At 41.8% G+C, this 13,041-nt stretch overlaps 1 protein-coding gene across 2 annotated transcripts in view; it reads right to left on the bottom strand.

Moving 5' to 3' along the window:
* vldlr (very low density lipoprotein receptor) overlaps positions 1-9,488 on the bottom strand; it is a 58,403-nt gene extending 48,915 nt beyond the window's left edge. The window contains exon 1 of one of the 2 annotated variants that reach the window (XM_038733824.1): positions 9,035-9,488. In XM_038733824.1, the coding sequence (XP_038589752.1) occupies positions 9,035-9,107 (73 nt within the window). In that variant the 5' untranslated portion in view covers positions 9,108-9,488. The remainder of the gene's footprint in view (positions 1-9,034) is intronic. The other variant, XM_038733825.1, reaches the window with a different exon arrangement.
* Positions 9,489-13,041: the final 3,553 nt, after the last annotated feature.

Raw genomic sequence — 13,041 nt, 5'->3', positions numbered from 1 at the left:
TGAGCCAGGAAAAATCATGATCATTGCCATTAATTGAAGTACAGTTTTAAAAGCTTTTGATCAGAGTTTCCCATTAATAATGTAGTTTGGACCTTGTCCAGTACCTTGTTATGATTGTATCATGATGCAGACTTTCCAGACACACTGGGCCAATTTAAAAATTTGTAATTGAGACATGAAACTTTCACCATGGTGCCAGAAACATTGGGAACCTGTTCAATGATCTACAGAAGCAATCTACATTTCACATATGCCACAATTCACCCTATAAAACCTGGTGGATAAAAAAAAGACCTTACATAATGAACCTTAATGTTTTTATTAACTTAAAATTAACCATTTCTATCTACATACACCACAGGTTCTCTTTACCTGGAAGTCACCATGTCTCGCCGCCATGTTTCTGCAATAGCCCAAACGGACAAACTATGTTGAATACTTACAAAGAAGAACAACAAGTAGTAGCAGCAGCCGCCGCCGTCTGGTTTATTAGAAGTAAGAAGAGAAACAAAGGACCACACATCATTTAGCATAAGAGCCAAAAGAGCGTATTAACCACCGCAGCTTCTCCTCCACGCTTTAGAGGGGTGAGCGCGAGTCATTTGTTGCAATCACAACTCTCACCAATAGATGCCACTAAACCATTACTCCGTAATTAGTAGTTACTGATTTAATAATGATTTAGAGTTCCAATTTGACAGGTTAGGATATTTGAGACTAAGATGAACAACATTTCAAATATTCATTAAAAATGGTATCCATATTAGTGAATTTGATGATGCATATAAAAATATTCAAAGTGCTTGTTGTGTGTCTGACATTGGTTTCACCTACAACACTGAAAACAATTGTTTAACGTAACCCTGCGATATGACAACAACAATTCACTACCACATCGGAGGATTGCACTGTACTGTAGTTTATTTGGTTGATTGGATAAACTGTTCAACATCAAATTACAATCACACACACACACACACTCCTGCCTTTAGAGACATCCAGTGTATCAGGTTTCAGTTTACATGTTTAATCCTTATACCATTACATCCACACTTAGGCAACAACCTGCATAATTCCATAAGAATGTCTTATAATTACATGTCATTCCATGACGCAATTACCCATTCACCATGGTGTTACCTCTCACAGTATTTAGTGTCTTGTACTTTTAAACTACATGCTCCAGTTGTGCTGAAAAAGCACAAAAATATAAAGCCAGAAGTGCACACACCAGTCATCATCATGAGTTGTTACATGAAGGAAACAGTTCACATCAACAGTAAAAATCCTGACTCATCACTTCAGCCTGAGCTACTGCTCACTGCTGCTGACATACATTTAATGCTGACTGAGCTGGAGAAAGACAGGGTGATCATAGAGACCATTGCAAATAAGTGGCTGCTTAGTCCTTTGTTGACCAAAAACAAATCAACGTGTCAGCCAAAGAAGTAGCTTAAGGGTGCAGCAGGGTTCTCAAACCTTGTTTCAACATAAGCAGTGGCCTGCCGGCCCAGGGGCCAGTAAAAATCTATGTCAGGCTAGCTGATTGGCCAAGATTGACTGTTGCTCTGTCTACATCAGAAGTCAGCTGAGAACGTCCTATGCTGTGTCTAAATGCAACATTGTAACTGTGGGGTGTCTTAAAGTTAAATGTGCTCCAGCCTACTTAAGTGGCGTTCGCCTATCTGATTAGCTCAGTTAATGTTGCAACTGGTGGTCATAGCTGACTGTGCCCAGAGTGGGAGCTCGGAGCACCTGGGGATTATTTGTGTTTACACCAATACAGGGAATAGCAGGGAATGATAGCCGGGAGCAGCGTGGACTGGGCAACAAAACTACACTCAGCAGCCTCCCAGTGAACAAAGTGTCAAAGACCAACAGGGAATACAAAAATGTTTTGTTGTTTTAAGAAAATAAAATCGCTTCTCTGTTGCTTGAATTAATTACAATTTATATTTGAGAAATATCCCCCCCCCCCGGGCCATTAAATATACGCGAAGAGCCAGGATAACTGATCTACTCGCCCGCAGGGAGAGACAAACATCAGTCAACTTTTCTGGCAGTTCCTTTTGCTCCCCACCCCATCTATTCATCCAGCCAACCATGTTTGTTTTGTAATTTACATGAACAGCTATAGTTTCCTGAGTTTCAGCGCCAAAGCTATACTTTTAAATGAAATGTTTATGAAATGTGATGTTTCATAAACATGTTTAACTTTTGATTTAGCTAAGAGAAGCCTGATGAAACAAATCTGTACCAGCATTTGATGCCAGCCTTCAGTACTTTACATTTTATTCACACTCTACTGCAGATAACTTTTGTAAGTGGTTTCAGAGGTCTGATAAAGCCCAAGCGTTTAAACTTTTAGTTGATTATTCAATTAGCTGATTGACAAAAATTGTTAAATTTTGATAATCTGTTCCATTCATCAACAAAAACAAATATGGGAAAATGCTCAACTGTTGGCGGTCTAAATAATCAAGTCAATATTAACAAGAGGATTTAGTAGAGAGACATTCTGGGGAAATGTGGATTATAGAACAACACTAAACTTACTGTATTTCTTAAAAAAAAAAAAAAAAAAAAGACACACTCATGAAATAAACACCTGTTGTTCCCTGAATACTACCACTATGATCTCTATGAACCCATTCAATCTGGCTTCAGAGCACACCAGTGCACTGAGACCGCCCTCATCAAAATCAATAATGACCTTCTCGTTGCTGCTGATTCTGGACATAGTATCCTCATTCTTCTAGATCTCTCAGCAGCCTTTGACAGTTTCTCACTGTCCTTCTCAGCCCTCTTTTTGAATGTGTTGGCCTCACCGGTTCAGCAGTCTCCTGGCTCCAGTCATCTCTCTCCAATAGGGAACAGGTTCATCACCTTTAGAGACTATAGCTCCCCCCCGGCCTCAGTCAAACAAGATGTGTCTCAAGGCTCAGAGCTTGGACCCCTCCTTTTCACCATTTACATGCTCCCTCTCGGTCAGATATCACCATGGTCTCAGTTTCCACTGCTATGCTGATGACACAGCTGTATATCAGCACCAAACCATCCACTCGGCTTCCCCCTCTGTCACTTGTTGACACTGTCTGAATGAAATATAAACCTGGATGTCATCCAATCTACTCGAGCCAAACAGCAGCAAAACAGAGCTAATGGTAGTGGCTCCCAAGCCGCTGCTCCAGAGGGTAGGTGATTTACTCCTCAAAGTGGATGGTTACTCCATCTCCCCATCCCACAAAGTCCACAACCTTGGTGTCATTTTGGACTCCACCCTTTCCTTCCAGTCACATGTCAAACTCATTACCTAATCTGCTTTCTACCACCTCAAAGATATCTCCAGACTTTGATTACTCTCAGACTCTGTGGCAGAGTCACTCATCCATGCTTCCACCACCTCCCGCTTGGACTACTGTAATGGTGTCCTGTATGGGGTACCCAGCAAGGTCCTGGACAGGCCACAATATGTCTAGAACTCAGCTGCCAGGGTTCTCACACGAAGTAGGCCGTGGCAGCACATCACCCCAATCCTCAGCTTCACTGGCTCCTGGTCAAATTCCGCATCAACTACAAAATCCTACTCCTCACCTAAAATCTCCCTCCATGCCACTGCTTGTACTTACTGGACCTTTTCTATCCCTACACCACCTCCCGGAACCTGTGGTCCACCGACAAGGGCCTGCTCTCCGTCCCCCACACCAGACTGCAGACTTCTGGGGACAGAGCCTTCGGCGTCACAGCCCCCACCCTCTGGAACTCATCCCCACAGAGATCCACAATGCTCCCTCTCTGGACTCTTTCAAAAACCTTCTAAAAACCCACCTCTTTACAAAGGCATTTAACCCTAAATAACTTATTGTTCAGTCTCTGCAGTTATGTGTAAAGATTCCTTGGGTCTCATGAAAGGAGCTATATTTAATTAAGTTATTTTTGAATATACACCCAATTTAAGTGAAGATTTAAAATAACTGAAAAGTAGGGGTTGACCAAAAATCAGCCTGGCCAATATTCAGCATTTTTCCAATAATCTGCATCGGTCATTTTAAAAATAGATAGCCGATATAATAAGTGAATGTGTGATGATGCAGCTGCTTCTCTCCGTCTGTAGTCACCACTCTGTGCGCTGGAGCAATGTCCCGCCCATAGTACTAGCTGATTGGTTACAAGTCACGAGCAATAGCCTAACACTGAACATGGTGTAGAAGTAGTAAATAGAAGGAGCGAGCCATCACGCTGCAGCCCTTCCCCTCCTGTCTCAGCAGAGCTCTGCGCACACACGGTAGGAACAGCGGAGGAGATCAGTGTAGCTTACACAAGTTGACCCTAATTACGCCCGTTACAATAAGTGCAGCAAAACCAGCAGTACTAGTAAAAGGCTGTTACGGCATCAGTACAACAAGCAGGAACGTGTACAAAGCGATATTATAATCTGCTCTGTCTCATCCACCGCTAGCTTGGCTAATAGCTAGTTTGTTATAAAAAAGCTAAAATGAGATCTTTGTTTAGCTGAGATGCTTTGTACCTTAAAATTTAGCAACTCCTTGCAAACTCAACTGCTTGAGACAATCCAGCTCCTCTCTACCAGCAGCAGAAGAGGGAGGAGGATGATATGAGGATGGACTAATAGCGATGTCTGCGCTCTTCTTTCTAAACTATTTTGAGGTCAGGAATATAGTTTAACATATTCCTTATTAAACATTTTTAAAAGGCAATTATGTAATGAAAAACCAATAAGAGTATAGATAACAGAACCAATGAATGTATCAATAAAATCCCAACAATATAAAATTAATACAATATAAATTGCAGCAGGTAAAGACAATGTTTATGATAATTCATCACTCATAGTTAACAAGTCCATCTCTGGGATGGATATCCAATTCATTTAAATTTACTATTTATGAACAATGAACATGACAATTAACTTTAATCTCGTTATTTTCAAAGTTGTGTTGGAGTTTGTGTTATTCTAAATTTGACACCAAGAATACACACACGTCTAATTGGTTACTAATAATCAGTATCGGCCCGGAAAAAAGCATATCGGTCCATCCCAAAGTTACTGACATTTCCCTCAATAGGCCTGTGTGTTTGCAAGACTGAGCTCAGAGTACAAATCATGTATACATGCTGGGGAGTTGTAGATTTTTGGATGCATTTCTCTAACATTTCAAGGCAGCAATTGGCTTGCATACCACAACTCAGACTCTAAGTTCATTATTATAGACCATGAGCGTTTAACATCAATTCTGCATAATGTTTTTGCCAAAGTTACATTATTGTTGGGTGGTAATGCAGATTAAGAGTAGACTGATTTGAAGTGTCTGTTCAGCATTACTTAATGATGTTAATGTATCTTTGCCACTTTGAGAGCACTTACCACCTCCACTAAGCGATTTCCTGGGGGACACCCTGTACTGAATTAAATGGAAACCAACAGATGCCTTGAACAGGAGCAAAAATACATCTAAATATGAAACAGCAACATGATTCAGAAGTGTTGGCTGTAGTGTAAAGTAAACTTGAGATCTAGTTAATGTGGTGCAAAGTGCAAAGCTACAATAACCAAGAACCCAAGTTGCAGGGAATGATACTCCTTTAAGGGTGTATTCTCTTGAGTTACTACTTCAGTGTCTCTACAGAAACCCATTGACTTGCTGTCTGGAAGACTGCATACCCTGCGCTTTGATCTAAATCAGCACAACAACAGACTTCAATAGTAACCTGAAGTATACAAGCCAGTTGGGTATTCTCCATTTCCCTGCTGTGTCAGAATTTTTAGCTGACATTTGAAATCTAAACTCTTTCACCACCGTTTTGTCAAGTTATGAAAAATGTCACTGCTTCTACCCCTTCAAAATCCTTTGTGTGCCTATTTTTGTTGCTGTTTCGCACAAATGACCTCAAGATTAGTTCACGATGACTGAGTCAGAACACAAAAGGATTTGAGGGCTGGAGGCAGCAACATATCTCCTGTGGCAGCAGAATACCATTTGAAGAGTTCACACCTAAATAATGTGACTTCTCAACACTACCACCATTTAGTAGGCTACTACATCACAAAATTACTATTCAAGTTCATTTTTGAAATCGGGTTTGTTGATTTTTCTGATGCAAGTGTGCTGATCAAAATGCCCATATTAAACCTATAGAGCCAATTATCTTGATAACTGAAGGCATACGCTTGAAATACCACTCTCGTATTCTATGGATTTGAAAGGGTAGATTGTGTGTGGAGCTGCAATGAACCATCTATCTCCCAAAATAGATCATTGTGGTCTATATAAATGCTGTCACACTGGAGGTCATGGTAATGAAATTTTCCCCAGTAACAGAAATGGTTGCAGTGTACTCCTCCTCCCCCCTCTGTCCTCCACCCCGCCCACTTCAAGAACCAAGCACACCCTCACACAGCCACCCCCCATACAGCTGAGGATCTGAGTCTAGCATGGTATAACAGTAACCATGGAGAAAAAAAATAAATCAATCCTTTTTAAAAATCAGGCCAGCGTTGTTGCTCTTGCCGCTACCTAATTTGCGTGACGTCTTGTTCAAATAGATGTACACAATCTGTGTGTGCGTGTTTGGTGCCGAGTGTGAGGAGGGGGTGGTGGCTGTAGCAATGGGAGTTTGTGTTCACACACACACACTTTTGATTCACCCCAAAGGCCATTTTCCACAGTAGGTAGGAATTCAAGAGACTGTGAAAGACACACAAAGAGCTAAACAGCTCACTCTGCCTCTTTGAGCCGTTTATCAAATTAGCCTGCCTACGAACTAGTGCTGAAATGATAAGAAACTGCATTAATCAAATTATGCGTATTATACGTTTTGTGATTATGCATTTGTTTTTGAGTGATAAGCTATATTGTGTTAGAAATAAAATTGATCATGAATAAAAAAACAAAACAATAGTTTTAAGTTTTTGATGACTGCATTTTACTACCGACTACTTTCATTGAGGGCCAGTAACGATTCAAGCTCAAGAGTCATTACAGGCCGTCTGTGAGCAGACTTCAAACTTGAAAGATGTAAATTTTGCCTTGTTTTACTGTTTATTTTGATGGATTGCCTATTGAACTTGGCGTTAGCGTGTTGTGTGGCTACTCCATCAAGCTGTGGAAGAGTCTGACTAATGTAATATTGAGGGACATCAAGAGAAAGTTGAGCCCGATTTTAAGCCAACTAAATAACGTGTAACTGATGTTGCTTTTTGCCAACATTGTTGTTACACAGAAGCCTGTTCATGATCCTTGCTTGTGTGTAAATACACTACATAGACACTTCAGAAATTCAGAAATTTCCAGCTTTCGCTCACCATCTTTTGTCTTTTTGGTTTTGCCATGTTAAGTCAACTGAGGTAAACATTTTCACTGACTGGTAAATCAAAAATTCTAGGCCACAGTAGGTTACAGTGCAAATGTATTAGAAAAAAACTCAAGCAATACTCACAGCGGCCATTTAAATAATCGGGCAGGAGCCACAGTTGGCCCGCAGGCCATAGTTTGCCCATCCCCTGTGATATAGCTACCTGTGGCCGATTGAGTTAATCTAACCCCCTCATAAAATTTATAAAGGACCTGCAATTCTCCAAGAGCTCAAAACATTTCAGTCAGCCCATAAAATAAATTACCGTAAAACTTAAATTAATAGCAAGTCCCAAATAGCCGCCTATCTCCTTTACTGGCCTGGTGTGAGAACACATTGACGAACAAACGCAGGTCGCCATTAGACACCTGGTCTGGTTTTTATAGAATTTCTTTGGATGTATAAAACCTCTTAAACACCACGGGGTCGCCGTTTTAGCTGCTTAGATCGTTAATACAAATATTAATGTTTAAACGTATGATCAATTCAGTGATTTTAGCAAATAAAAGGATCGGGCTATTATTCATGGTTTTACGGTATGTAATACACTCATCGGACTGTTCTTTTTAGCAACCTATAAAAGAGATGAGTGCATAGTAGCTCAAGTTACAATTTAACCTGACCACGAAATGCCTCTTTTTGTCTTTGGCAAACAAAGGTGTGTTTGGTAGTCAGTGGTATGTAAGGGGTTAGCCGCCATTGGACAACGGGGGGGATAGAGAAACAAATACACAAACAATTTCTGAAATAAACTGGCTGCCCCAGCTATAAAACGCACAAGATTGCTAGATTAACTAATTAAAATAAGGAAATTATTGATAATTGCAGTACTAGTGCCAACTGCTCAACAGTAACCACCAGTTGGTAGCGATAACTTAACCTTGGCCACTCTGCTCATTAAGCCCTCATCGGGCTCACCTGCGGTCGGTAATTGGCCGCGGTCACTCCTCTCCCTCTGTGCCCGCAGCTGCCGCTCCCCCACCGGGACTGCGGTGCTGCTCACTACCACTGCTGTCAAATGTATCGCTCCCTATCAATCCACAGCAATCCTCTTTCTAATTTCCCCCTGCAATCCCGCTCCCGGCTTCCACTTCAGGAATAAATAAATAAATTACCGGGGGGGGGGGGGTGATGGCAGAGGAGAATCCCACAGTGGAAGTGAATGAGAAATGAGGACACGCATAGACGCCAACACAGTCCAAGAAGCAGGTGGTTTTATTCGTAAGGGCTGCGTGTTTTCAGGGTAACAATTCAATGACCGCCGGGCTCAATGGCCATGAATGAGCAGGCAACACAACTACCAAACTAACGGGCCTCTCCACCCCACTTTTATTTCCAAAAACAGAGCGAAAACACCCAAGCTAAATGAAAGACAATTAACAGGACACACACAGCAGATGTATCGCTTTTAGCCCATACAAGGCGTAAAAACAAAGGCTCTCTTTACTCAGAAGAAGCGCGAGGTTATCAAGCCCATGGTGTAGCCAAACACGGCCATTCCTTCAAGGAGCAGCCAAGACAGGTGTACAGTAAGGTAATCTTAGCTAACCTCACCGCGCACTGTGCGCGTTTCCCTGCACAGTGACTCCCAACACGCGCGCACACACACACACACACACACACACAGAGCAAACGCATACACTGCGGACTCGAGACTTACCGTTGACGTTGATGCAGTGCTGGAGACACATTAGCATCGGCAGCAGGAGGATCCCCGGTGTGGACGTGACCATCTCTCGCAGCGTACGGTTGCTAGCTGAGCGCTCGCGGGCTGCCTCTCTCTGCCCTGACTGACTGCTCGCCTGCCTTTCTTGCTTGCTCGCGCTGGCCTGCTTGGCCTTTGATTTATCCGGTTCACGCGCAAGCCACACATACACACGCAACAAACAGGCGCGCTCATCCACAACACAGCACGGAACAGAACGGCCGCTCTCCTGACGACGCTGCCGACCGATCAGCAGCACGCGCTGCAGAGAACTGTACCCGGCGAGGAGCTGTGAGAATAAAACGGAGGCGGCAGACGCGCCGACCACGCGCCTTTTGATCTCTTCCTACAACCACGCGCCGTGGGGGGCGTTCGGGCTCCCGATCGCTCCTCTCGTGCTGAAATCCATTTCCTGAAATTGATGGTAACGAGCGGCCCCGGTGACCGGTGTGTTAGTGCTGCTGCACAGAGCCTGTCACAGCTGAGGAGGATATTCCCCCTCCTTCAGACTGTCTTTTGCACATTGTTAACCCTTCACTATCCGCATGAAATAATTAGGCCTAAAATAATAAAGTCGTTTTTATTTACATTCAGAGAAATTATGTATGAAAACATTGTCAAGCAAAACTGGTTATAGATGGCCTAATCAGTAAAAGAAATAAAGGTAGTTTAACCAGATTGGAAAACTATGATTAACCTGTGTAGGCCCAATGACAGATTTTCATTCTAGCCAATCACTCCTTCACCTTCAGCAAGGGGGAGTTTATCAAATGAAAATCTCTAAACTTTAACCACACTCCTGTATCTCCTCCAGTACAAAGTACCTCCCCCCAATACCCTGTACTTTTTTATGAACCTAAGAAGCCTGTGTTTCTGCTAAACAGTGGCCACTGTGACCCCAAGTGGGAATTGCAGGGTACTGGCACATGACAGGTCCATGCATCTCCCAAGATTCTTTGACTTTAATGTCAAACAGGACTTGGGAAATGGCAAAACTGCCTTTAATATCTGTCTCTCTATTAAGAGGTGCGATGTATGTTATCCAAACAGGAAAACTGACAATTACCTCAGCTCATCATTCAATATGTCAACATTATAGAAGATCAAATGTGTTATCATCTTAGCAGCTAAAATAAAAGCTTCAAAAGCACCATATGTTTGGTTTTGGTTTTATTGACGATCATTTTGTATGAGCAGATGTCTCATTTTTCAAAGAGTAAATACCAAATCCTGGAACCAAACCCAGCTCTTACATTTTCTTCCCTCTGTCTGTCTGATACTATTTCTCCCCATTTTGATCACCAGGCCTTTGGATTTTCCTGAGGGCTGCATGCTGCCAGGTTTCATAGGCTCTCCGAGTCCTTATCAGAGGATTGAACCTTCGTCTTCAGTGATGGCTGCTGATACACCCCAAGGCTCATTCTGTCCCAGATTTTTACATTTTCCCTGAAAAAACCCCACAAAAAACCCACTGTACATTTCTGTATGATGAATTGTCTCTTGTCTCTCTCTGACTGTCAGTATCTCTTTCTCACAGTCACCTTCAAACACACACTAACACACACACACACACACACACATCGACTGCAGAGCTAAAGGTTGGAAATCCAGTCTTTTATGAAATACAACCGTGGAAAATCGTTATTTGCTGGCTCCCCAGTGAAGATTTTTTTCTCCAAAAATCCATCAGCTCTTCGTATTTTACTTCGTATTTACTTAATTACTAATTAGCCATAAAACTGGTAGAAAAGAATTAGAGCTTTCATGAATCAGTAGAGTTTTTATTTTAACATGGCAGAAAATGGTCACAATATATTTGCTGGGGGGGTTGTTGATCACAATTTAGTGATCAACAAATCTGTTATCTTCTAAATCTGTCTTATTAATTGGATTTAACATAATTAACATCACTGAGTTGGTGTGTGTGTGTGTGTGTGTGTGTGTGTGTGTGTGTGTGTGTGTGTGTTGCTACAGGCAACCACGAGACAGTGAAATCCAATCCAGCCATACCAGCTTGAGTCATAAATCCATGAGTTTGAAAGTTTATAAGACACCAAAACACTACGAAGTGGTTTATTAAACAATGAGACAGGAGTTCACAACTGTGTAAAGTAGCAGTGCTAATGTCGTTTGAATGGACATCTTTATGAAACACAGATTTAGATTCGGTTTTAGATTTATTTTGCACCAAGACCAACAAAAGACTGGCTTATGGCTAACCGTAAAGGGACTTGGGCTGAAACGAGGCACCTGGGCTGTGATGTCAAGGCAAAAATGGGCTATGGAAGAGCACAGATACCTTGGTTAAAAAATGCTTTCACATAAAGAACCCTGTGCTGCCACCATGTGACTAACCAGCGTGAGGTGGCTGCAAGCTGATTGCTTCTGAAAAGCTGTCAAAACTCTCTAATTAAACATGGCAGATAGATGTCACTCAGATGGCTCCATTTAAGCCACTTTCCCCCACATGCATGTTAACCTGTAAATGTTGTGGCGGTTGTCCAGTATAAATATCATGTGGGAACAGAAGAGGAAGTTGGTTTTTCATGTAAGATGCGCCAGCAATTGACTTCCTTACATTTCCAGAAATTTGCGACCACAATAAAGATCCACAGCAGCGATATTCCCAGTACATAATGTTATAGATTATAATGTTTTCTAAGTATGACTGTATTTTGTAGCTAGCCTAGGTTCCTTTCTTTTCAAATACAATAGCCATATGCAAAGGACCAGTGTAACATGTATTAGGTATAAGGCCTTGCATGTAATTACTTGGACAAATTTAAATGCCCAGCGGTGCAGTGAAACAGCAGTTTTACAGTTGGTTATATAGAAGCAAAAAATAATACAAACTGAAGGAACTCTGCTACAAATGGTTTATAAAACCAGGCCCCGGTAGCATTTAAGTTTTTCATTTTTATCTCATCTTGGAAAAATAGGATTCTGTATGTTAAAATCCAGCAGAGAAACGACATTTATGAGGCAGAGAATTGCACACAGCCTGAAGATATCAACGCATCCTCAGACCAAACAGCTTTATCCTCATCTCACCAGGAAGCTGCGGGGACCACTGGCTGAAAGCAGATATTTAATCATGCCGAGATCTGGGCCAGGTTTCTGAAGAGGTTTGTAGCCAAAGGGGGAGCTTCTTTATCTCTCTGTGAATGAGAGCAGCCTGTCCACTCTTAAGGATTTTTATTTTCTCTACTTAGCCCTTAGAGAAGGTGGCAGAGAAGGGAGAGGAGGTCCTGCTGTGATTTAATACCACACTTAAATGATTCATCGTATCCAAAATGAGCCGAAACCTTGCGGAAAATTATTATTGAATCCACAACACTGAAATTTATAAAAGTAATATATTTCACTTGAATAACTGAAAAAGCAACCGCAAACTTGTCATCCCTTGAGGTGTCCTCCTTTCATGTTGAGTAAAAGCAGATGGAAGGTGTGGCTGGTTTGACGTTCCACACTGTCAGAAATAAGAAGCAAAGTGACAGTGGAAATAAAAAGAAACATAAAAAAATGTTACAAAATTGATAGCTGGGAAGATATCAATCAGTTTGCTAATCCAGTCATTCATTTTATTACACTGTGGCGATCAGTTTGGATACATGCTGCGAGCTCATGCTGTTCAGCACCACAGACAGCGACACTAAAAGCTGATCATTCTCATTTGGGAAATTCCAACTTCTTGGGTTGCTTCTTCTTGGGTAAACAACGCAAAGTATTCACTATGATCTCTAATTTACTGGCATCCTAGTTGTTAAAGAAGCATCTGCCATTAGCAGGTATAAACCTCTGATCAGTGGTCTAAAAGCTCAAAAGGAACTGAAATTGTTTACATGACAATGAGAGCAGTGGGTGTTGACATGTGATGATGTGTGTTACTGAGCCACTGAGCAATCAGCTGGCACACCTGGTATTTATTACCTGTTGTTTCCTGACACTTCTACCTGCTTCCG

Source organism: Micropterus salmoides, unplaced genomic scaffold (assembly GCF_014851395.1).
Source record: "Micropterus salmoides isolate LMB-PRFRI ecotype aquatic unplaced genomic scaffold, ASM1485139v1 Ms_hic_scaffold_20, whole genome shotgun sequence".
Taxonomy (NCBI): domain Eukaryota; kingdom Metazoa; phylum Chordata; class Actinopteri; order Centrarchiformes; family Centrarchidae; genus Micropterus; species Micropterus salmoides.
This window is presented reverse-complemented; position numbering and strand designations above follow the sequence as displayed.